The sequence below is a fragment of the Desmodus rotundus genome, chromosome 7 (assembly GCF_022682495.2).
Source record: "Desmodus rotundus isolate HL8 chromosome 7, HLdesRot8A.1, whole genome shotgun sequence".
NCBI classification, from domain to species: domain Eukaryota; kingdom Metazoa; phylum Chordata; class Mammalia; order Chiroptera; family Phyllostomidae; genus Desmodus; species Desmodus rotundus.
The window spans coordinates 35,038,117-35,063,695 of NC_071393.1; the positions used below are offsets into that span (position 1 = coordinate 35,038,117).

The 25,579-nt window shown below is 54.8% G+C and overlaps 1 protein-coding gene across 6 annotated transcripts; it reads right to left on the reverse strand.

The window, feature by feature from the left end:
- PPCDC (phosphopantothenoylcysteine decarboxylase) lies at nt 1–24,889 on the reverse strand. 6 transcript variants are annotated; one of them, XM_053928860.2, is made up of 7 exons: nt 12,249–12,649; nt 11,653–11,865; nt 9,594–9,721; nt 8,715–8,810; nt 7,496–7,624; nt 3,877–4,045; nt 4–3,452 (listed from the first exon to the last, which is right to left on the reverse strand). In XM_053928860.2, the coding sequence occupies exons 1-7, from the start codon at nt 12,274–12,276 to the stop codon at nt 3,367–3,369; spliced, it is 849 nt and encodes a 282-aa protein (XP_053784835.1). In that variant the 5' UTR covers nt 12,277–12,649; the 3' UTR covers nt 4–3,366. The 6 variants fall into 6 exon arrangements, with proteins under 6 accessions (XP_024413125.2, XP_053784835.1, XP_053784838.1 ...); XM_053928863.2 differs by lacking the exons at nt 11,653–11,865; nt 12,249–12,649 and adding an exon at nt 10,984–11,171 and having other exon boundaries at nt 7–3,452; XM_053928862.2 differs by lacking the exons at nt 9,594–9,721; nt 11,653–11,865; nt 12,249–12,649 and adding exons at nt 20,448–20,642; nt 24,601–24,735 and having other exon boundaries at nt 12–3,452.
- Nucleotides 24,890–25,579: the final 690 nt, after the last annotated feature.

A 25,579-nucleotide genomic window follows, 5' to 3' on the forward strand; every position in this document is an offset into this window, starting at 1 on the left:
ATGGCAAGAGTGTGGGGCGTGTGCACCTTCACACTTCGCTCTTTGGAGAGCACCCTAAAAGTATCTTTCAAAATCACGTATTACCTTACCCAGAAATTCTAGGATTTGTCCCACAGAGACACTCAACATATGTGACATTATATGAGGTCCATCCAGAATGTAGCCAGCCATGTACTATGAAAAATAGAGACATTTACTGAAGAAGATACAAGGAGCACTGTACACAGGACAATGACACCTCAGTCCCCTTCAAAGTAGGCACCTTGGGACCTCACACAGGTCTCCCAGTCGCCGTCAGCTGCCCCGTCATATTTTCCTGAATCTCATCGACAGTCTGAAATCTCTTCCGTTTCAGGTGATTTTAGCTTTAGGAAAAGCCAGAAGTCACAGGGCACCAAATCTGGGCTGTGGCAGGGCTGAGTCATCTGGGCGATTTGATGTTTCTCAAAAAAACTCTGCATGAGACGTGATGTATGAGCAGGTGCATTATTATGAAGCTGCCAATCACCAGTTGCCCATAGCTGCAGTCTTCTGAATCATCCAAATAGTTTCTGCAGAGGAATGTTCAAGCTTAATGCAAAATTTGATGCAGATTCGTTGCTCTACTTGCTCAGTCATTTCGATCGTGACAGCCACACAGTGCACATGCTCACTCAACAGCATCTACCGCCCCCACTGACTAGTACAGTGAAGTCATCATTGTTCACACACGTGCATTCCAGTCCCCTCTCCTCGGCTCTCAGATTACAGTGATGTCGCACAAAGCGTTCTCATTATAAACGATGACTGGACTTTTTCCAGACAGACCTCATATTTCAGCCAGGCTACTCACCGCAGCGCTGTCAATGGTAGTGAAAGACTGGAGACACCCTCACTGTTTAACAGCTGGGGATTGCTTAAATAAGTCAGGGTCATTCCTACACCAGAACTCTGCACGGCCACAAGGCACAGTGCAGGGAAGCCCCCCAGGGGCTTGTGTTGGATGATGTCTGAAATACGTTGCTTAACAGAAAATGTAAGATGCAGGAAACGAGTATCGCATCCTAGCTGTGTATAAAGAAATGAGGGAGAAAAGAAGAATACGTTCATCTCGGCTTCTACATGCATCAAATACCTATTGAAAAATAAACAAGAAACCAGACATTGTTTGCCACTCAGCAGGGGAACTGGCTGACTTCATTTTAAGTGTTGAGCCAGCTGAATAAATTATCTACCGCAAAAGCAATTGAATACATGCTTTTAAAAAAGGGCTCCTTCTTCCCTGTTCACAAGTTCTTAAAAATGACTTGGCAAGGAGACCTGGAGATTTCCGTCAAGGCCCTTGGAGTAGACACAGGTCTGTTTTTCTCGTCGTGAGCTAACAGGGGAAGATGACTTTGAGGACCCCTGCATGCTTCTTACACCGCCGTTGAGGTGCCTGATCTCAAAGAGCTTATGGCTTATGGGAAGAAGACTCAGAGTTTTAAAATAATCAAAAGAAAAAATCAGAAGTGAGATTGTACGGTGCAAACTTTATGTGCTGTGGTTCGGAATCGAGAGGTAGGTCGGGTGGCCTTTTGGAGGTGTCAGAACTCAGGGGGGTGCTTCCTGGAGGACCAGTGTGGCTGAAGCAGATAGGAAGAGTGCAGAGATGCTGCCGCATGCTCGACGGCGGTGCCCAAGTGCAAACTTGGACTCCGTGGACCAGGGCAGCGTGGTGCCTGCCAAGTGTGGTAAAGATCAGCTGTGAGGTTTGTGGGACAGGGTGGAAAATTGAGAAGCTGGAGTCAGCGAGAAAGCCAGATGCTAAACCAGGAGGTCAGGCTGCGTGGAGGCCTTGGCCACATCTGTGGGTCTGGAGAGGGAGGGAGTGCAAAAGTGAGTGACAGTGTGAAAGAAAGTCAGCATGACGTGAGCACAGTCCTCATGGACAGCGGAGGACTTCGTGGCAGCTGTGAGTGCTGGGCAAGATGATCAAGTCCCCAGCGTCACCCTCGGAAGATGAAAAAAACTGGTAAGCACGGCTTTGGTTCTAGCCAGCAGGCCTCCGGATGCCCCTTGAAAGCACCTCTGCCCTCAGTGGTCTAAAGGCGTGCGGGGGCCCTACTCACCCCTGGCCTGGGGGGAGGAGGGCAGGCAGCCAGCCCTGATCTCAGCTCCAGACAGGCAGATGAGCACCCTCCCAGTGCAGCCAGCAGCCAGCAGTTGGGCCAAAGGCAGAGTGCAGAGGGAGTCTGGGGCTGAGCACCTGTCTAGAGTCTGCTTTCCCATCCATGTGTTGGGGGGGCGGGGGGCAGGGAGGCAGGGCACTCAGGCCCCGCCTCAGGTGCAGCAAAAGTGATGAGGACACTGAGAAGCAAGGAGCCTAAGGTCCAGGGCAGGTTGCAACTCTGCTGGCCATGTGCCTGTCACTTGCATAAAGGGCCACGTCTGCTCAGGGTCGGGATGCTGTTTTTCCCGAAATGAGGCAGTCTATTTCAGTAAATGTTGAGAACGCTCACTAGCATGTATACATATCTTGCTTTAACTTCCCTTTATTCGACATTCAGTTTGCAGGAGGCACTCAGTGGGGTGGTTATTCTGCACGAATTGTCTGAGCTGATCCTCTCAACGACTCCACGAGGGCAGGACAACGCCGATGAGGAAAGTGAGGGTCAGGAAGGCTGAGCCCTGAGCCAAGGCCCCACTGCGAGCATGCAGCGGGGCTGTCTTGCTTTGGAGCCCTTTGTCCTTGACTACCATAGGACATGGGGGCCTAAGAAGCACCAGTCAGTGGTCAGCCCAGACCCATCCCCACCCACACTGACCAACACCCCTGATCTCGGAGACCTCAGACAGGCTGAGAAGGAAGGAGAGTCTCCCAAAAGGCCGCTTGACTTTATTTCCCAGGACCCACATCTCACAGCACAGTCAGTGGGAAATCTCAGGGCCCTGCCCACTTGCAGGCTTTTTCCTGACTCTGCATGGCAGCTGGCGCCCCAAAGGCCTGGCAGGGACCCACCACACCAGGGATCTCCAGGGGAGGAAGCTTCTGAAGGTGGTCTCTAGGCATGATGTGGAATCAAAGCTGGCCAGTGCTCCTCAGGCCCCCCCCAGAGGCACAGTACAATGTGGCAGCCCGCTCTTCTGGCTCGCGGGGCCCTCCCAGGAAAAGGTGAGGAGGAGCTCCAGACGGCTGATGTCTCTTGGTTGAAAGAAGTTGAGTCCTGGGCTTTCGGTTCAATTTAACCTGGGGCAAGTCAGGCCCTTGGAGACTGTGGAGCAGGCCCAGGCCGGGCCCCTACTCAGCAAGGGAGAATTTCTGTCATACTTTGCCAATGCCCACCTTCACTGACTGGGCCTGGAAACACACCGGGTACACAGGGACGCACGACAGAGATCCTCGGTTCAACTCTGCAGGGAGTCAGCGCACTGGGAGAGGACCTCCTTCACTTTGTCCACAATGGTGTCCACCTCAGCCATGGCCCCCAGACCTAGGGAGCAAAGTTCTGCCGTGGCCCTGCAGACTTAGGCAGGGTGCAACCCCCCACTCCCACCCCACACTGTGCTCCCCTGAGGTCTCTACCCACAGCCCAGCACCTGAGAAGGCCAGGGCCTTCTGCCTGAGCCAGACCCACACCCCTTCTGAAACCCCTCTGGGACAGGACCCAGGAATGGCGACTGTGGATGTCGGGAAATGTGCGTGGGCTGTGTGTCTAGGGCACCAGGCGCCCTCGGTGAACCGCCTCATTTAATTCTAACAACTCTGAGGGGAAGGAATGATGATGTCCCTTGTCCAGATGAGAAAGCCAGGCTCAGAGGAGAATGGTTTCACCTGAGGTCACCAGAGGCTGGGATCTGAACCCAGCACTGACTCTGGGCCACGAGAGCAGGAAGCAGACCTGGCCGGATGCTCACCTTGGTCGCCACACACCAGCTTCTTGGCCACACAGGGTATCTCGACGTAGCCGAAGGCCTGGAGTTGACCCACCTGCTGCGAAGTGATGGGGTGCTCCCACATGGCGGTGTTCATCGCCGGGCAGAAGAGCAGGGGCTTTCTGCGGTCCCAGGCCCGGATGACACAGGTCTGTGGGGGTGGGGAGGGGGGTGTCTGCCGCTCTGCCTGCCAGCCCTTCCCGTTCCCACCCACCAGCCTCTGGGCCATAACCGGCCTCGGTGCTGGGATAACTGGGGGCTGCTGTCTACAGGGAGCTGTGTCAGGTCCCTCAGGGGGTGGGATACGTCTCTTCTCCCCTCTCCACCTCCCCACGGGCTCTGGCACAGGGGCCCAGAAGGTGCGGCCACCTCCAAGCAGACCTCCCCTCCTACATGGGTAGGTCTCCCTGCGTCCAAGCACAAGGCTTCTCCACAGCCGGCCACACCTCACAGACAGAAGCAAGCCGGCAGCAGAAGGCCAGCTCTGCAGTCACCCACAAAGCTAAGGCCCAGACAGCTCAGCAGGTAGGACCCAAGCACCGATTCTACTTCAAGGCCAACTAAAGCTAACAACAAAATCGTCTCGCATATGACAAAGACCCTCTCACGCACGCACTCCAGGAGCCCCCCACTGCAACCCTATAAGAAGGGATGTCCGTCTGACGGATGGGGGAGCTGTACTCCCCAGGGGTAGCAGTTGCTCAGGGTCACACATCCAGACAACGGTCCGGAACAGCGGCTTTGCACGACCTTCACTGCGCCTCACGGCCTCACCGCCTCCTGATTTCCAGACCCCCTCCGGTCACAGATCAGAGCCGCTGTGGGCTTTGAAGTCGCACAGACCTGGTTTCCAATCCCAGCTGAGCTAGCTACGATTACTAGCCGTGAGACTGTGGACAAGTTATTTAATGCCAAGAGTCTGTTTCCTCTTACAAAAGCCCCCCTCACTAGGTAGTTGTGAGGATTGGGTGTGAAAATACTTAAAGCTCTTCATGCTGAACCTAGTGAGAAGTACGGGCTCCAGACACAGCAGCTCCTGTGACTACTATGGCACGGGCTCCCTGGGTCAAAGGCTGCCTGGGGAACAAGGGAGCTCGGGGGCCCCCAGGAGTAAGCTCCTCTGTGCTGACTACCCCAGGCACCTTCTCCTGGACGGCTGGCCCCTCAAGGAGACAAGCCCACGCACCTCCTCCCTGAAGTGGAACCTGTCTGGGAAGAGAGAGGGGAGCCCAGGGAACAATGAAATGAAAGGCCAGACCAAGGCCACCCTTCTCGGTGGCCCCGCCCTCTTCTGGGGACAGGAAGGAGGCAGGACAGCAGGCAGCCTCAGGACCTGGCTGTTTGCTCAGTGCCAGGCACCAGCTTTTGCTTCCCACCAAGAACTCTTGAGTTCGGGCTATGAGTAGACAGTTTCAGTCACACTTCCTCTTGGCCCTGTGCCACCTGCTGCTTCCGCAGAAGTCATGAGCACACCTACAAGGGCCCTCTGACTGCATGGGGGGTGGTGCGGGCTGCGCTGGGGTTTCCATGCATCCTCAGAACAGAGCACGCTGACCAGGGCAGAAACCCAAACCTCCCACGCCTCTCCAGCTCTGCCTACCTCATCTCGAAGCTCAGGGCTTCCTGGACAAACCACAGCCCATCTGAACCTTCTGACAACAAGAGGCACGAAGCTGACATTAGCTCCCACAGTCACTTCTGTTTGGCCAGTGCTGTATTCAGCACCTCAGGCTCTGCCCCTGGGAATCTGCTTTGGCCGAGAGAACGCCTGGCTCCTGATCACAGAACCAGCTCCTAGCTAGGCTGCTGACCCAGGGAAGTCACCTTCTCTTTCTGGATGTGCTTGGCTGTTGAGCACAAAGAAGGGGCCGAGGACTGAGCAAGACAGAAGACAGGTCACATGTCGAAGGCCCTGCGGCCGGGGTACAGATTCCCACCCGGCACACTGTTCTAGCAGCGCCCTGAGTTCCGGTCAGTGGAAAGGAAGGAGGACTGAAGGAGGGAAGCTTCTTTTCAGGGATATAAAGAGAAAACATCTATTGAGAGAGGACAGAGCCACAGAACAAGGTGACAATTTAAACATTGTAAGATTTGCAATTTCTTAAAATATTTGCCTTTACGTGAAACCCTTTGAGGAAAATGGTGTGGGGACTGGTCTTGAATCATATTCTACTGCTCAGCCAACTCGGGAGGAGGGAGCCCCAAGATTCCAAGGAGCAGTGACAGCTCTGAAGGAGAAAGGGAAGCCGAACCATCGGGAGGGAGGAGGGAGCCTTTGGAGAGCAGCCCAGGTCAGGGCTTAGCTCCTAGTGGCTAGTGTGCTTTGCCACATTGGCCAGCTGCTGACCAGCAGTGGGAGGCCTGGCGAGTTGGTGACACAGTGCTGGCCACGTACTACCGTGACACAATCGAATGAAAGTGGCAGGAGACTCCTGCCTTGTAGCTGCTCTGTCAGCCTGGGCACCAGCCCTGCGGAGAAGCCTTCGGACCACGCTGCCCCAGGCCCGCCCCCCTGCACTCCCGGCCCGCCCCTGGACCACTGTGTGTGTGCCACTCTTCTTCAGAGGGTGCGCTGACCACGAGATTCTTCCAAAAGTACCCTAAGCGCCATCAACAAGCCTAGGGAAGAGGCCAACCTATCTACCCCCCCAACACTGACTCAGCTCAGTCATTCACGCCTTCACCCTATCGCACTCTGAAAAACTCCCGGCTGTTTGCCAAAGTAAGATCACTAATTACCTCATACATACACTAAGAATTTATTGAACACTTATTATGTGCCCAGCACTGTGCAAGGCGGTGACTCTATTGTCAAAAGACTGGCCGGGGTCATTTAAGACTGGGCCACACACGAGAACACACTCCCTTGGGTGCGTGGGTGACCAAAACCCTCTCCTTCCAGACCGTGAGCTCCCTGTCTGTGTGTTCCCCAGCACGGGGTCCAGCTCATGGCAGGTAAAAGCTCAATGATCGAGAAAAGGGAGAGTAATAAAGCAGGAGGAGGGAGGAGAGGGTAACTCTTCCCAGGAGGATCAAGTGCCCAGAGGCTCTTCAAGGACGACAGCTTCCCGGAGGTCTGTCGGCCCCCACTTAGCCCAGCTGAACTTGTGCTCCTCTCCTCCACTGTCCCTCAGCTCACGCTCTGGCCCTGTCTTTCTCCTTGCGTCCCCTCCAAGTTTTCCATAATACACAGGAAATGCACGCCTCCGCCTGTGGCTAAGGCCACAGTAGAGAAAGGCGCGTGACAGACCCACGAGGAAGCGAATCAGGTCCCTGCGTGGATATACAGAGCCCAGTGAGCAGGCAAGCAACAGGGGACAGCCAGGGGACCGGGCCGGGAACCGACAGAATGGAGGACACAGGGCAGGTGAGGGGTGGACAGCCGCAGACAGTACACACGAGTCGAGTCCATTTAGGAGAACCGCACCTCTGCCCGTTGCCGGACACAGGTGAGATGGGTGGGAGGCAGGGGACAGTGTTCTGAGCAAACAGGACCACCATAACAGGATGTCAAGGCAAGAACCTGGTGCAAAGGCAGCCTGCAGCTCAGCAAATTGGGAGCAAGGCCCAGGATGGGAGGAGGGCACAGGGAGTCACTCACAAGCAAATTGTCACAGATGCCACTGGCCACCTTCCCCAGAGTGTTGGCGTCAAGAGGAGCCACCAGCATAAGATCCGCCCACCTCCGCAGGTCAATGTGGAGAACCGGGTCAGATCGTTGCTTCCACATCTGGCAGAGAAAGAAATGGGTGTCACTGGGCTGGCCAAGCTCTATGTGGAGGGAGGGAGACGGGGACAACACAGGTGAAGGACGCTGAGTCGGGAACCGAGGAAGACCCCCTGGGGAACCCCTGCCCAAGTCCACTGCCACTCCCTCTCGTAGCTAAGGTGGTGGGCGCACTGGCTGTAGAGCCAACAGCCTGAGGGAAACCAGGCCTGAGGAAACAAATGCCTCTTGTCTTTCCAAGATATTCCCTTTATGGTCTGGTTTTCAAGAGAACCGACATCTGGCAGGGAACTTCCCCTGCCTGTTTGAGGTGGATGCTTGGGTCGTCCAAGCCAGTGGACAGAAAGAAATGTCTGGGGCCGTGAGAAATGGGGGAGGGGAGGAGGTGGGGAAGACGGACCAATCAAAAATGTTCTAGGCTGAGCCCTGGCTGGTGCGGCTCAGGGGATTGAGCACCAGCCTGCGAACCAAAGGGTTGGTGGTGATTCCCAGTCAGGGCACATGCCTGGGTTGCAGGCCGGGTCCCCAGTTGGGGGCGTGTGAGAGGCAACCACACATGGATGTTTCTGTCCCCCCCTTTCTCCCTCCCTTCCCCTCTCTCTAAACATAAATAAAATCTTCTTAAAAAGAGACAGATAACAAGCTTAAAAATAAAAAAAAAGAAATGTTCTAGTCTGAGAATGTTTAAAAATGCCTGGCTGGGCGCCCCTATGAAGCCCACACTCGGTGTCCCAAAGTGGCCGCTGCCCGCCCTTCTGCGGGAGAGACGCAGCGGCCTGAGGAGCTGGGGAAATGAGGCTCCCCAGAGAGCCCTGGCGCTGGGGGCCATGGGGACGAGGGTGACGGGCACAGAGCTCTTCTGGGGCTTCATCAGCCCAGATAAGCACAAGGACACACAACCTCAGGCCCAGAGCCAAAGCTGAGCTCTGCCTGGGGTGGGAGGAGACTGAGGCCTCCCACAGGCCCGAGCTGGACAGATGTTTTCCTCATCGTCTCAGCCCCAAGGGCCCTGCCTGCTCTGGCCAGCAGGACTACGGGCTAGAAGCAGCCAGCCCTGCTCTGCCGGAGTGCAGCCCCGGGCCCCAGCACTGACCTCCCATTCGTCAGCGTCGCTGTAGAGGGTGACAGGAATGTCCTGGGGGCTGTAGAAATGTTTGGCTCTTTCAGTCGTGACCACGGCCACTTCCAGCTGTCACCAAGAAAAAGCAGGGCGTGGGGGCAAAGGGGAGAAACTGTTACCAGAGCCACTCCCGGCGGCCGCGTGGGGCCAGGCCAGGCAAGTGCTCTCTTCACAGCCTGGCCGGAGAGAGGACTTCTCACCCCGGGCGGCTTGCAGAGCTACTTCTGCTGTCACCCGAAGGTCAGGCCCCACCAGCTGCGGCTGTCTCACTTCCCTATCTGTGGGGTTACCGAGGAATAAACAGTGAGTCACCGCCTGCCCCATGTTTATAATGCTGCAGGCCCGCCACTCAGGTGGACTGGCGCGAGAGACAGAGCCAGGCGGGAAGGGGACGTGGGACAAGAGGGCCCCAGAGGCTGTGGCAGGCAGAAGGGGCCATCCCATGAGGCTCACAGGTTCTGAGCTCTGGACCACATAAGCCGGGCCCTCCGCAGGCCGAGGCCCTGGGAGCTGGGCCCGGCACGTGGTGTCTGCACCCACACCCCAGAGAGAGCAGGCAGAGCCCCTTCTCATGCTTGTAGGGACAAGCACCCATGGGCTTGGGCTGCAGACAGGCTCCGGGAAACAAAACCCGTGGCCCTGTGCTCACGGGGCCAGAACAAAGTTCACCTTCACACTACTCATTTACTAGGTGAGCTAATAATGCAAACAAGGGGGACAGCTAAGGTGCTGAACGGAGTGATGACTATGAGGAACAGCGACGGGAGTGTGGGTGGCAGCGGACCAGTTAGCTGGCAGGGTAAAGGGGCCCAGAAGAGGTGGCTGACAGGGGAAGGAAACAGGAAATCACACCTTCGGGGGACATTTGTCCAGGAGGGAGAAATGCCATGGGTAAGGTGGACTGAATCGCTGACTGACCGGAGCAGGGGTCAACGGGTGGCAGCGTCTGCCAGTTCCAGGCTGCAGACGTGATGTTTGGCCTGCATGGGGTTATAAACTTTTTTGAGCCAATATATACAAATCGAAAGATTTTCTTGAAAAACTGGAAGCTCTGGCACTGCTGGACCCACATCCCTACTGATAATGACTTAGTGGGATTGAGTAACGGTTGCCTTTTTGGATGGTGTGGGCCTGTGCCCATTGAACCTGGTCCCCAGCCCTCCCTCCTGTCTCCCCAAGGCCTCCCTCTTCCTTTCCTCCCGGCCTCTCACAGGCCAGTATTCTACACGGGCACTTCAGAGCAAAGCAGGAAGCAGAGGTCTCAGAAAGGCAGCTACCGAAGAACTTCAGAAGGTCTGCTGCTTCCAGCTCTACTGGAAAGCTCTTGGACTTGTCCCTTGTCCCTCACATCCCCCTCAGAATCTACCATCCTGGGCACTTGCTCAAAACCTCTGAGACCTTTTTTAAAGGTCATTTAAATCACACTCCCATTGAGCGCTGGAGTCCCCTCCAGGATGGTCTAGTTCTGAACACGGCAGCAGCGGACAGAGCTCGCAGCCCTCCTCCGCACAGCCGAGGGGCCAACACGGTGAGGGCGGGGAGAGCAGAGGCTGGTGGGATGGCGCGGAGACCCCTAAGACATAGACGGGGACAGGGGAGGGGCATAGTACGATGGCGGTAACTGTAAGAAGAATAGTATTTGACTTTGAAATGAGCAGAGAAAATTCAATCCATACAATACAGGACAGGAAAGGCAAAAAAGAAGCAAAGAACACATGGCCAGTATGAAGCATTAAATAAGATGGCAGAAGTCCTAATAGAATAGTAATTATAGTAAATATAGAATGGGTTAGACTCCCTAGTCAAAGTTCAGACTTTCATATTGGATGTTTTTAAATCCATAAACCACATCAAAATGTGTCTAAACAGACACATTTAAAACAAAAGCATATGTTTAGGTTAAGTGAAAGAATAAACTTTCAGTGAAACAAGGTGGATTAAACTCTGCTCCCTCCCGAAAGCCCACCGAAATAAGAGTGAAGAGTTTGTGAGTAGCGCGAACCACCTAGAACAAAGGGAAGAGGACAAAACCCAAAACAAAACAAAACGCAGTTAACATGCGAAAATGCATTTTTGGAAGATGGAAGCGGAAAGAGGTATTAGCAGATCCGATCAGATCCAATCAGATCCAATTAGACAAGATCAGACACTATTCTGTTTTCAATGAGTGTGCCGGGAATAAAAAAGAACTCTTGGAAATTAAAATTATAAACAGTGAAATCAAAAACTCAATATAAGTCACCCTGGCAAGTGTGGCTCAGCTGGTTGGGCATCATCCTATAAGCCGAAAGGTTGCCGGTTGGATTCCCGGTCAGCACATATGCCTGGGTGGCGGGTGTGGTCCCCAGTTAGGGTGTATTCCAGAGGCAGCTGATCAACGTTTCTCTCCCTCTCCTTCTCCATCCCTTCCCCTCTCTCTAAAATCAATAAAAGAGAAATAAAACTCAACGTAAGTTTAGAAGAAATCATCCAGAAAGTACAACAGAAAGATAGAGAGATAACAGCAGGGAAGGTGAAAAAAATCCAAAGATCAACTCCAGAGTTCCACGAGTTCCAGAATGAGAGAACGGAAAAATAGAAGGGAGAAAACTACAAAAGAAATGAAATGAAATATCCCAGAACTGAAGAACTCAGAGGTCAGATTCTTCTGCCTGTGGGAGCCTGAGGTATCCCAGCGTAAGGCTCGGGGAACCTGGAGTATTGCGTCCCCGGGCCCCTGTGAGAGTCTGTCAGTGCCTGCACCCACACCGACTCTTCTGGGGGCTACATCCTCCTGCTGATATATCTGTAGTCTGTAATCGGCAAACATGCAAAAGAGCTCGTCTTACCCTTGTTCCTACTAAGCCACAAGCCCTAGACTGCGCCTGCGCCATTAACCGTTCTGGTCCCAAATGCAGTTTCTCACTTTTACCTGGTAAAGTCCACCTTTCCAGAGTTGGCCCACTGTTTGCTCGAGCTACGGAGAACTCTCGAGATTTCAATCCTGTTCCACATGGCCTGCCCTCAGCCAGCACCACCACCATCAGCACAGCCCTGGGACACGAACTCAAATCACGAACAGAACAAGATCCAGAGCAGAGCCCTTCCACGAGGGCCTGGCTGGGGGTGGGCGTGGGGAAGAACCCTTCCGAAGCGGAATCGTTCAGTTCACTGGTTACAGACGTGCTGACAACATCACCAGGTGGTCGGGGGAGGTCCTAAGATTACATCAACAGCTCACCTAAATCCAAAAATACTTTTTCTGATACTCAAAAAACCAAACTAAAATTGATATGCCTTATTCCCGGTGAGCACAGTGAAGCCCAGGGACAACCATTTCCTAAGTGCTAAAAGCTTCATCTATAATAATCTGTGGGGCCCACCTCCTTTGCCTTTTTGATGAACAGACATTGGCCATCTGCAGCCTCCAGCCCCTCTGCCCCGCCCCCCCACATCCTGGAGGTCGCCAACTACAACCTCAGCGCCCCAAGACAGAACTCGCCGAGGTCATGAGATGAATTACTCAACCTGGGGTTCGTGTTCCTCCTACCCCCATTTGCCCTAAGTTTTCAAGCTCAAAAGAAAAGATGCAAACAAAACAGGACTCAAGTCCCTCTGGCTTCTCTCTGCTCCCCCTCACGCTGTGCCGCTGGCGGCCAACAGCAGGCGCTGTCTATCGTTCTTCTTGTTGTCCTGAGTTTCACCACAAGCTTCCGCTCACTCCGGACCACCTGCTACCTTCATCTTTAATTACATGCCCTTCTTCCCATCTATTTCCCAATTTCTTCAACAGGGGGTTTCTCGTGCACTCATATCAGCTTCTAGTCGCTGCCTTATTTCCTCGTGGGCACCACTGTTTTATTTCTAAGAGCTTCCCAGCCATCGTGAGTAATTTGCCACTTAAGAACCTCCCAATTCCTCTCTTCCATTCTGAAGCTTAGAAAGCTGCTTCCTGGAGATCCGGCTCCCCTGCTGTCCCTAGCTCCCAAACTGCCTGCCAGGTCTCAGGGCGAAGGCGGTGCATGGGGCCAGGCTCCTCCTTTGGAAGCATTCCTTTGGTAGTGGCTCTGTTCAGGGGCTTCCTCCTCTCTGACTGCTCTACCCTTTTTGTCCCTCCATGATCCCCTCAGGGTCTCAGGGCCTTCATTCCGCCTCTCCCTGGCCTCTGGAAGATTCCAACCAGGGGTCCGGGTAGGGCTCCCACCCTGGGCATTAGCACCTGCTAGGGGTCCTCCCTCTAAGACCCTCCCCCAGTCTCTCAATTGATGGCTCTCTGGCTACCTTCCCAGGGCACAGAGCTGTTAGGGAGCTCCCTGGGGTCACCGTCTTTACCTAAAGAGTAATGTGAAAAGTATGTGAGGGCCACATCCTTCCCAGTGCCCTACCCTGACCCCACTGAAGCAGCCGCCTCTCCTTGGAAGTGACCCTGACCACGGTGCTGTCCAGCAGGCCTAGGCCGGTTTGTCTGGTTTTAGAGGGATGCCACTTGATCTGATTCACCATCTCTATGGCCTTTGTTCTTTCATTTTCATTCGCTCTGCCAAAAAGTCCTGGGAGCCAAAGGCTGGGCCCCGCGTTTGCCACATTAGAAAAAGAGAAGAAAAGAAAAGCAAGTTGTGCCACCTTCTGAGATACTAAATTACTCAGACTATTCACTCATTCACCCTGATCTTTCTCCCGGCCTATGCCAAGGACCCTGGCAGGACAGAAAGCTCCCGAGGGGAAGACCTTCCCTGACTTTCTCTTCCACACACACTCCTGGGCTCTGGGAGAAGCAGGGCTGGGCACGTAAACAACCTCCCCCAAACTCCACAGTTCCTGAAGGGCAATTCTGTGGGTAGCCCCCTGGCAAGACCAGTGCAACAATCTTAATAGCTAATATTTTTAACCTGAATCTCTTTGTGTGATGTGACCAGCGCTTGGCCAGAGCTGCCTACAGGTTGCCTAGCATTTACAGTGGTATCTTCCTCAAACCGGCTGGCAAGTCTGGCTTCCTCTCCTCTGCTGAAGAGACATCAGCGACCCCACCTGGAGTTCCTGGAGTCAGGGACGGGACGGGGAATGAAAACAGAATGTGGAGTGAAACCTCCTCTTCTACTTTAGCTGCCCCCCCCCCCCCCCGCCCCATCTGGCCCACGCTATTTCTGGGACAGGTTATGAAACCTGTGGAGAAGTACTTCCCTTGCCGCCGGGTGAGACAAACCCCACAACCTGAATTTCTACCTCTAAGCCCATCGCTGGCCTCTACCCTCCACAACGATGAGACAGTAGCACCCCCTCCCCAAGTTCCAACAACCATAAAGGTCTGGACGCTGTCCAGTGTCCCCTGCGAGGCAAAATCACCTGCTCTACGGAATTATGCAGCAGAACTCCCCGCAGGGATGAAAGTGTGTTACCTCTGGGCCACCCCATGGGGCAGCCACGAGCCACGTTTGGCTGCTGAGCACCTGAGGCCTGAGTGGCGTGACTAGGGACCTGCATTTCGGTTTCATTCACTTCTAACAATTTAAATTGAAGTCTGAATATGGCTAATGCTACCATATTAAACAGCACTGCTCTGGCACACACAGGTGGAGAAGAGCCCCACCTGGAAGCCCCAGCTGAGGAGCTGGAGGACAGCAAGTGTTTCTTGTGAAGTGTAGGAGGGCGGCTGCCCAGACGGATGAGGATTCTAGAGGAAGCACCAGCCACGACTCAACCGGCCACAAGGCGAGGGGCCCTGAGCTTCCGTGGCGTGGGGCCCTGGGCCAGCGCACACAGCAGAGGCTCCTGACGTTGGGCTGACCAGTAGTGACACCGCCCTCGGCAGTGCCCGGGGCCCGGGGCCAGCTGAGAAGCTGACGTGAGGCTGGGCACAGGCCGGCAGTGGGAGGGGCCCTCCAGGAGAAAGGAGCCTTGGGGCCCAGGGCAGTCAGCACACGGTGAGGGCAGCCATGGAGGAGGCAGCATCACTGGCCAGTCCCCCAAGGGCTTCTGGTTGACTGATTGGGGGTCCCAATGGTTCATAATGTTGTCTCAACTGGCAAACATTTACTAAGCCTACTGTGCACATAGAGGCCGGAGCTGCTAAGAGACAGGCTCTGCCCTTAGTAAGGGCTCAGTTTAACAGATGGGTGGATATATATACCCCTGACCATAAAGCAAGACAGACCAGGCAAGAGTCCACAAGTTTCTGGAGATTCTCGTCCTCACAGCTGAGGGTAGCTTGCGCAGAGAAGAGAATGCCCAGGCTTGACATGAGCTCCTCAAGTTCACTGACAGGAGGCAGGAAGCCTTGCCTCCAGCCCCAGTTCTGCCAACTCACTAGCTGGAGGATCTCAAGCAAATCCCCCTTCCTCTCTATCCCCGGTTTCCCCTTCTGGGCCACGAGCCATTCGGACCATGTGGCCTCCAGTGGCCCATGCAGCCCTCTTGTGACCTTTGCTGTTTCTTCCCAGGCTCTACCTCCAAACGGGCCTCCTGGGGGAGCTGGTGTTCTGGTTGCATCGGCCTTCCCAGCCACTCGAGCAGGACCAAGCGGCCAATCCCTCTGTGCCCTTCCCCAGCAAGAGAAAACTCTCAACAATGAAACCAAAGAGACAGACCGCACAGGCTCTCCAAGGGGACTTTGTTCTGGGGTATCAAGGAAGGCCTCTGACGTCAGGACCCCTTGGCCTGGCACTGGCTGCCCTTGACCAGCTGGCTCAAGAGTTCATTTCCTAGAGGTGCGGCCGGGAGGATGGGGCCAGCCTAGCCCACAGAGCCCTGCGGAACTTGCAATGCGGGGAACTTGCAATGCGGCAGACGAACGGACTAGTTCGCACAGCAGGAGCACAGGCAGGCAGGTGGCCCCCGCCGGGAAAGAAAGGAAAACCTCAAACCAGGCCTCGTTCCTCCCACTTGCCTTTCTTCCGTGAACATTAAAAAAAAAAACCCACAAAACAAAGTTACAAATAATGTTCCATAACACCCCCGCCAAAAGCCCCGACTGACTTTAAAACTAAAGTACCCAGAAGGATACACAAAGAAAAACACCAGGCTCCCTTCCTGCTGCCATCTCTCTACCAGGGCAACTGCTGCCGGGGTGGGGGGAGCTGCAGGCAGTAACTCAGGTGTGAACATACGGAGGTGTCACGCTACCTGCGTGGGGTGGCAAACGTTTTCTACAAAAGGCCCGGTACTATTTGAGGCTTTGCCACAAACGCTCAATTCCGTGACAGTGAGGTGGCAGTCACTGGCGGCACATGCATGAGTGAGCGTGACTGCTTATGTAGAACATTATGGGCCCGAAACCTGAATTCCATATACTTTTGTGTGTCTTCTTTTGATTCTCCCGGTTAACCATTTAAAAGTGTAAAAACTATACTTGGCTCCCAGGCCATCGATGAGGGGCCACAAGACCATGGTGTGGCCCGTGGGCCAGTTTGCTGAATGCCGCACCCCACTCACTCATGGTCTCGAGCACTGCCCCACATCGGCACGGACATCCAGCCACGCGCTCGTCTGAAGCATCGCCGCAGGGGCCACAGGGAGGCCGGACCGTAACTGCGTAAGACCTCGCTACTGCTGGACATTTTGCTTCCTGTTGTGTTTTTGGTTTGAAGTTATAAACAATGCCAGAATCAATATCCTTCTACATATAAATGTTTATAAATACACTACACGGGGTTCAGTCCGACATGTGAATCCAGGGCTGTCAAATCTGTGATTTCTTTAGATACTGCCACGCAGTCCAACGGAAAAGCAGAATTTACTCCGTGCTACACAGGAGTGAAGCACTCTTTCCTGCATCCTGACGGCTCTGGAAGTGCCAATGGGCATTCTAGAAACGCATCCTTCTCTAAGCCCAGGGACCGCCCGCTCCCTCACTGGCAGATTTTCTCTACCTTTAGAACTCCCCTGCTGATGACTGCCCTGGCAAAGCTGGTGGTGTCTGTCTTCTCCTCCCAAGTGAGAGAAGTGCCAACCCCACCAAAGGGCAGAAATGACAGCTCTACCGACTGCGGCCCGGTCCCGTGACAACTATGGACCTGCAGAACTCCCCGAAGCTCCTTCCCTCCGGGACCTCCTCTCAGGCTGCCTCTGGGTCCTAGTCCTTTGTGCCCTCACATCTAGAATCTTCCACCACTAGTGCCAGAGAGGTCTTAGAGATAGGTCACTTGAGTGCCTTCTTTTCATTCATTGCATGGATAAGAACACGGAGGCCATAAATAAGAACTGACTTGCCCAAGGTCCCAGAGAGAGAAATCCTCTGTGCTCAGCTGCCTCCCTCCAGGCAGGGCTGGCCCCTGCTGTCCACCTTCCCCCACCTCGCATAAAGGCTCCAGGGCTTCTTTACTAGCTTCTTCACTCCTCCTGACTGCTGGTGTGTGAGTGTTGCGGCCAAATCTACCCCTCTGTGTCACCCCCTCACAATCTCCCTGGTCCGGCTCTAGCTCAGTAGCTCTGCTGAGATTCCTGGATGCAGGGGAATTAGGAGTAATTGTGAGCCAGGTCTGCACAATCACCCAACCCCCTGCAGCCCACAGCACAGCTTCTTGTTTGCTACTCAAAACCCAGGTATACCGAAGGGTGCCGTGGCATGTGAACCCACGACTCAGACAAAGAGCTGAGAAGGACTGCTTCCAGGGACAAAGACGACTCCTGGTGGGGTGATGCAGAAGTGGGGAGATCGGTGCCATCGAGGAGTGTGGGCAGTGCTGGGGGGAGGAGGGGCAAGGCGGAAACACTGCTAAGTGCTTCCACGTGCCTGGAGCTGTGCCTAGTCTTTGACACAAGATGGAAAACTGTCTCATCTCTGTCCCCCCCCCACCGCCTCAGCCTTAAGAAGAGCCTAGGGGAACAGGTGGGAGTCATCACCCTAATTTCAAACCAGAAGAAGAGGCTCTAAGAGGCTAAGTCAGGACACTCTTCCTCCCAGGTCAGTGCCTTTCTGGCTACTTGGTTTTCCACGTCAACTCCAGCCAGAGAAGAACCGGGTCCTGTTCCAGGCTTTTTAGTCTGCCCCACAGTAGACCAGGCTAAAAGTCCTGGAGTGGCTGGAGAACCTCCCTGCTCCAGGCCACCCTTTCCTCACGCCCCCATAAATGTGGCTGCGTGGGATGGCAGGAAGCCCGGAGCTGGAGCTGCCGTTTCCCTCAGCTCTGAAGCTGCCCATCTGTTTCCTGGGATAGGACTCCCCACCCCCACCCACCCCCAGTCCGGAAGCTCACTTGCTCTGGGGCTATGGGAAAAGGGAACTGCACGACTCCCTCCCTCCCCAGAGGCTGTCACCGCTCCGCTGCACCCCCTGCCAGGCCTCCTACCGTCACCGCTCCAGCAGCCCAGCTCCTACCAACAGTTTGGGGCACACGAGGGGTGGCAGGCCCCAGGTGGCCCTGCCCCACAGCACCAGAGCCCAGCCTCAGAGCGGCCATGAGACTCTCCTCTCTTTCCTTTGGCCTAACAGGCATCCCTGCTGCTTGTCCCAGCCTGGCGCAGGGGGTGTGGTGGCAGTGAGAAGAGGGACTGACTTTCGGGGTAGAAGTTTGTGGAAAGTAAAACTAGGGAAAGATTTTCCAGCCCCTTGCCTGGAATCCCAGCATGGTCATCTGCAGGAGAGCACTGCCCCCTGCTGGACACACCGGCACACCCGCGGGCGCTACCCTGGGTCAAGTGCTGTGCGGATAGGTAACAGGAAAGGAAGACGTGCCACCTGGGCCCCAGCGGCTTCACGCCACCCACCAAACTGGTGGCCAACAACACAAGCAGTGCCAAAACACAGCTGATGCTTCCACTTCTCAGTCGAAATTCCCTCCTTGACCAAACTCTAGTGAGTTTTCCGACCAGGCCCATCTTTGAGCCTTGTCCTCAGAAGCAAGAACCCTGCTAAGCTGGTCTATCCAGAAGCCCCCCACCCTGCTATTTGACTGGCCTGGATATCCCCGCAGACTTCAGGCATGGGCCCTCACCGGGAATCGAACTGGCAACCTTTCGCTTTGTGGGACAACACCCAACTCGCTAAGCTACACCAGTCCAGTCGAGGCTCTCCTTATTTATTTGTTTATAAGGAATCCCCACACACGTCAGCATGACAGGTATTAAAATCTCTATCTCGCAGATGGGGAAATTTGCCCAAGGTCACACAGCTACCAAAGGGCGCAGCAAGGACTTGAACACAGTTGTATCTAAACAACTCTCCTGATCGATTCACACCCAGTGCAGGTGGGCTGCCTCCAGGTTGGAGGTTCAGGGCTGTGAGACCCCCAGTTGCCCAGCCTGACAACCTAGGCACTCCACAACCACCACCAAACCTCCCGAGTAGCAGTACCCTTCTGCGCACGTCCTCACTCGACGATGCGACAGCCCCCGGGGGCCTCGGTGACATGTGCCCTGTCTCTCAGCCTGCGATGGTTGGAGAGGAGCGGGCAGAAGGGGTTTCTGAAAGCATCCCAGTCTGCGGCTTCAGTATTTATGACGTTAATGTTCACTGTGGCCGCACAGGGTGCTTCTGGTTCTGTGCCAGAGGACGGAGAACAGCGCTGGGGTCCCAAAGCGCAAGCGTCACACTCCTGCCGCGGGCAGACGGGCACTGAAAAGAACCACCTGGAAGCTGGAATGCCGGACTTGGGTCTTTGACATGTCTGGACTGGCTTTAGTTCTATTTATTTACCTATTTATTTTTGCTACGGGATACACATTTTCATCTAGGGATGGCACGCTTGGGGTGCAGATTTTGCAGACATTTAAAATAGAGGTGTGACCGCTTGGGCTGGAGCAGAGGTTTCCGCAAAGGCAGACCTATTACCCTGACGACTGCCAGGCATTTATGACAGTGCTCATGCGGGCGCTCACGGGGTGGAAGATGAATAACTTTAAGCTTTCATAAATGCTATAACCCAAAAATAAGTAGATAAATAAATGTATACTCTCTTTGAAAAAAAAAGGAAAGGAAAGGAGCATATAACCCCATGGGCCGAGAAGGCTTCTACATGGGTTTTGTGAACAGAATTCGGAAAGGCACGCAGGGTCGTACAGCCTGGCAAGGGCTGGCCAGAGCAAAGGCCATCGGGGGGAGTGTGGGGCAGAGGGCGACCAGCAGACCAGAGAAGGGTCCCAGATGAGGAAGCGGGTTACTACGTGCTGGCCTTCCCACTGTTGAAAGCCCCGAGCTCTTCCCACAGAAGAGTCTGCCCCAGGACCCCAATATATAAAACTGATCGAAGCTGAGATGTTCTGGCCAAGGGCAGGGGGCTCAAGCCCTCGCCCTGCAAACACGGCAGTGGGCCTGGGCATCTCCGAACAGCTGAGAAAGCAAAGTTTACATCAGAGCTGTGAGCGATGCATCTGGGCTGACGGGACGGCCGTGGTATCCAAGGAGGGAGAACAGAGCAGCAGCGTACAAGGTGGGGTGAAAGGGGGCCCAAGGTGGTGAGGGGACACCAGGAACTTGCTGCATTTCTCCGCCAGCCCTCCTGCCACGCTGGGGCCTCAGGGAATCTCAGGGTCAACATGTGGAAACCCACCCCTCCACTTACCAGAGCGCTCCTTCCCCAGCCTTCCCTCGAGCTCTGACCACAGCATCTGACCCAGCTCCCAGTTACGCTGGCACGCTGGTCTGATCCCTGCACTCCCTTCACACCGATGCCCACAGGGAACATCCACAATCAAGAAAAAGAACCCCCTACGCCCTACGCAAAAACGGGCCGGCCCCAGGAACAGCACCTTTCTGACGCAGAGGCTGCGTGCGCGTCTGGTAGAGATACTCACGCCAGGGATGTCCAAAAGCGCTGACACCAGAAGAGGCAACTTCAGGGCTGCGACACTCCCAGTGACACCCACAAGAACATGGGAGCGCCTCTCCACCAAGGGCGCAGCCCCTGGTTCCGTGTGGGGTCTGGTGGCTCCAGGTCCCGGAAGCCTGCCAGAACTGGGCTCCATGCTGCTCTGTCAGGATTTTGGAATCTAAAAGTGAAACAAGGGGGTGTCCACTTCATTCACACAGTCGAACAAAACAAGAGACCTGGGGCGGGCGGCTGGGATTCCTGCCTGATCGGCGTGCCAGCCTCTGGGAGCACACTTCGATAAAAAGGCCAGACACCCTCAATGTGCACAGGCCCATCACAATGCAACGTGGCCAGTACCGTGAGGAAGGTCTACACTGGCGGCTGTGGCTGCCCAGGAGTAAATGTCTGAGGAAGTCAGACACCAAAAATTTGACATTCAGGTTGAGCCCTGAAGGACAAGTACGTTTTCCAGAGAGAAAAGGAAATAACTTTGCAAGAAGGAGCGATCGCACAAAGGTGAAGAGGCCTAAAGGAGGGTGGCAGGTCTGGTGAACAGGGAGCAGCCTAGCAGGGAGGCTGAGGTGTGAGGGAGGGCGTGGGGAGGTAAGGCTGCAGAGCCAGGTCAGGGTTAATGTCAACGGCGGTGAGGGCAAGGAGTTTGCCTTTTAGAACGATGGTGCTGCTGCTGGTGACAGTGTGGGGGACCCAGCTGCTGGTGAGACTGGAGGAGCAGGGTCAGGAGCCACCGCAGTGGGCCAGGCTGAAGCCTGAAGGGAGCGGCAGGGTGCCGGTAAGGTGGGACCCTCTGCGACAGGGGGCAGGGGAGTGGGTGCTTCAGGGAGCTAAGAGACTTGCCTCTCGGTCCCTGTCCCTAAAGATCAGACTGGGCGCCGCTGTACAAATCCAAGCCCAGGAAGAGACGAGCATAAAGGGGTGTAAGCCGCCCGCCCCCCCCATGACACCAGTTGCTTGGTTTACCCCTCTGGCCCTCAGACGTGCTGGAAGCGAGTGCCCACGATAACATGACAGATGGGCACACCAGAGCTTGCATTCTCCTGGCCGGGCCAGCAAGACGGGCTATATCGGCAACGATGACTAAGGACCAGTCACATCTAGCACTGGGCAAAGGGACTCTGGAAGGCAGACGCCGCCTTGGGGGAATCTGGGAAGACAGGAGCCACATCTGGAATTTAAGATGGGTCCCTCTCTGGGAGGCACCTTTTTGATAATTACTGATTCAATGTGTTCACCAGTTTCCTTGCCTCTTCCTCTCCATTCCCCCCCGCCCCGCCCCCAGCAGCAGCAGCAAGCTCCCTGAACGTGGGGCCAGGTCTAATTGCCAACCACCGGGTGCCTGGTGGGCACTCTCTGAAGCAGGGTGGGGTTGAGGGCAGACATCTGGCCTGTGAAGCAGGAACCCTGGGCCCTGACCACAATTGCACCCCTGACCCAGTGTGTATCCTTGGCCCCGGGTATACCCCCCCGCCCCCATTCTGGACCTGTCTCTTCATCTGAAAACGCAGAGGTAGGACTAGGTGAACTTTGATGCTTCTTCCAGAAGAACCCTTCTGAGTCAATGCGGGAAGGACAAGGGTAATGGCCTTCTCTACAAGAGGGCCCCAGAAGACGCACTCAAAATGGGCAGAGTCAGCAGGAGAGGGGACACCAAGGTAGACCCTGAGGAGGAAGTGCCTGCGAGGTGCCCAATGGCCACCTCTGTGCCTGCACCCCCACAGGGGCCTCCTCTTCACCTACAGGCCCCTTGGCTCCCCAGGGCCTCTTGCCCAGTGTTTGTTCTCAAGGCTCAAGTACATACCCTCGTGAGCTGAGGATCACGTTTGGGTGCATCACCCCACTCCTATCTGGAAGGGTCTCCCGCAGGCCCAGACCCTTCTGAGCAAGGGTTAGACACAGGCCAGTTCCCTTCAGCAAGACCCCCCAAAGCACCATTTGCCCATGATCTCAATCTCTGACCTGTACCAGGGCTTCAGCCAAGGCCCTGCGTGCCCAGAGCAGAACTGTGTCTGCTCCAGGGGAGTCCTGTTAGCAAGTGCTAAGGCCTAGAGGGCCCACGGCCCAGCTTCTTCCCAGAACTCATCAGCGGGCTGATTGGCCCCACAGGAGATGATGGAGGCACATTCCTGCCCCTCCAGTGAAAACTACTTGCCAGGTCTCAAACCCTGACCCAGTCCCATCCCAGCCAACTGGTGCTGGGACAGACAGATTCCAGTAAAACCAGAAGGTGACTTTCATCTCTGCAGCCCTTGAACCTCCGCATCAAGCTGATACCATTCCGAAGGAACAGGTTACTGAAAGCAATCAGTTAAACTTGGGGCAGGAATCCACGTTGGTGACTTCAACTACGACCCACAGTAGGTGGGACAGCCCAACATTTACTACTTAGCCTACTGCGCAATCTTTGCTAAGGACCCAAAACTACCCACCTTTCTAGAAAAGCTGAGGGGGAGGGTATTGGTATTTGAGGAATAGAAAGTGGGTAATTTAACCAGCTTTTGAAAGCGAAATCCAATCAATACAATCTGATGGTCCCATGGAGAGTGACAGCTGGCAGTTCTTCATGCTCACAGAAGATAAAGTCCCAAACTAGTCAGCCTGTCACTCTCTCCAGTTCCTGTTAGAATCCCCTATTTGCACAGCCAAGGTGGCTGTAGACAGCCCCTCATCTCCAGGGCTCTGCTATACTCACAGGAAGCTCCTGAGCTGCAGAAAGAGGTGGCAGGCAGAGGTTATAGGGCTGAAGGCTGTGATTACTGAGCCTCAAGCTCCCAGGGCACAAAATATGCAGGTAAGCCACAGCCAGAAAAACGGCAGCTTCTCTGTCCTTCAGAAAGGCAGGGCCATAGTAAAGAGCCTCCGTTTGCAGCAGGCTCATGGTGTAAATCCCCTCCGATGAGTTTAATTATGGCAGAGTTAAGTAAAGGTTTCAGTGATGCCTACCAGTCAGAATAAGGGCAGGTGCAGAGCCAGAGCAAAACCGGGGCTAATAAAGGGCCATACAAGGTATGAGCCCAGCCCAGCACAGGAATGACGAAGGGCTTGGACCTAAGACAAAGCAGAAGGAAACTCAGGGGTGGGGGTCGGTGAGTAGTCAGATGTCAGAATACGTTAAGAGCTGGAGTCCTTTAGCCTGAGGTCCAAGCCCCTCGCTCTTGGCTCCCGGCTTCTGTTCTGGCCTCACATCCCACCAGTCAGCACATTCTACTCTGCCCTGGTAGTAATGAACCACTTGTCACTCCCCAAAGTGTCCGCCTGCCCCCAAGCCCAAAGTCATAAAAAGGAGTCCCATGACCACGGGTGCTTTAAACCCCTCCCGCTAAGGAAAGGCGAGGAACTCTTCAGGAAGAAGCCCTGGAGACCTTGGCATTCCAAGACTGCTCTTCTCTCAAACTAGAAGCCTGCACACTTGACTCTGTAGCACCTGTGGTCCTGTTAGGCAACCCAGGTCCCAAGTCGGGGAGGAAAGGAGAGAGAGAGGGGAAGAATGAGAAAGAGGGACATAATCATATTCACACCCGTGGGCTTCCAGCAAGGAACTGAGTACCGCCACCTCTCATTCACAGGGCAAAACGTGGAAAACCCTTTCCTCCAGGACATCACTCCCCCACCACGAGAATCTCTCCTGCCCATTATCTGGCCCGGGCCTCCAACACTTCAAAGAATAGCATGAACTTTTCCTCTGGCAAAATTTGGCCTCACTCTAATTTTTAAATGGCAGTCAGTATTTTTAGGCAATCTCTGGGATAACTGCAGCATCCAAGCGCTCTCCTTCTTCTATCTCACCAGCACTTAAAAGATAGTAGCTTTTACTTTGGACAGTCTGTATTCTTTTTTTGGAAGCAAGATCACGTTTGGGGGGCTTTGGTTTGGTTTTGTTTGTTTCTTGTTAGTTTTTTGTGCTTTGTGTTTTGTTTTATTTTTAGGCAATAAGTAAGTGTGGAGCACTGCCAGGGCCGCCTTTTAAACTAGATTAAATAGCACTGGACAATCTCCAAGCAGCACAAAGCGGATACAGAAGCGCAGGGCATTACGAACTGCCCGGTCCAGGCTCCAGCCGGGCGGGAACAGGTCGCTAACGCTCCCACCCCTTGGGCGCAGGACGGAAGTGAGGTCCCTACCTGCTCCACAGCCCCTACGTGCACAGAGTCGCCGACCCGCAGTGCGAGCAGCGCTTTGCAGGTAGGAAAGTGGGGCTCCCTGTCTCCCCCACGCACGCCCAGCCACAGACTCAGGGTGGCAAGGGAAGCTTTTCGGGGTTCCCTCCCGCCCCGCCGCGAGCACCCACCCTCCACCCCCTCCAACCCCGAGTCCGCTTGGACTCCTCACCCTCGCCAGGGGCGTCTCGGGGTATCCCCCAAGTAACGCAGGATCTCCGCCGCCGTTCGCAATCTCACGAGAGCATCTGGCAGCCCACGTGATCGCGCGGCCTTCTGGGAGTTGTAGTCCATTCCTCTGCGTCGTGGTGGGTGCAGTCAGCTCTAGGGAATTGCGCCTCGAACCGTGGCCGCTGTTCTTGGTTTTTCTGGTGCTCTCACCTGGGCTTTGCCTAATCGTCCGGCCTCCTCACCCCACACCCCCTAATATGTTCCACACACAAACACTACTCATCCTTGGAGTATTTAATGCTGAACACTTCTGTTTTAAGTGCAGGGGTTACAAAGGTGAGTCAGACGCATCCCTGCTCTTGAGACGAGGAAGGACACAGACAACTACAGAATAAGGTCCTCCACGAAGAAGCATAGGGGAACAAACAGCTAGAGGCAGGGGATCCCTCCCAGAGTCGTCGCTAAGGGTGAACCCTGAATGATGAGCAGGAGCTTAGAATGCCGAGACAACAGCCCAGCCCTGGCCAGCGTGGCCCAGTTGGTGGGGCACCATCCTGCAAGTCGCCAGTTCGATGCCCCCTCAGGGTTCAAGTCTATAAGTTGTGGGTTCCTCCCCTGTCAGTGCAAACCAGAGGCAACCAATGGTTGTTTCTCTCTTGCATCTATGTTTCTCTCCCTTTCTCCCTCCCTTCCTTCCCCTCTCTCAAATTAATTAATGAAAAGTGAAAAAATGTTAAAACAAAACAAGAAAACCCCAGCAGCCCAGATGGAG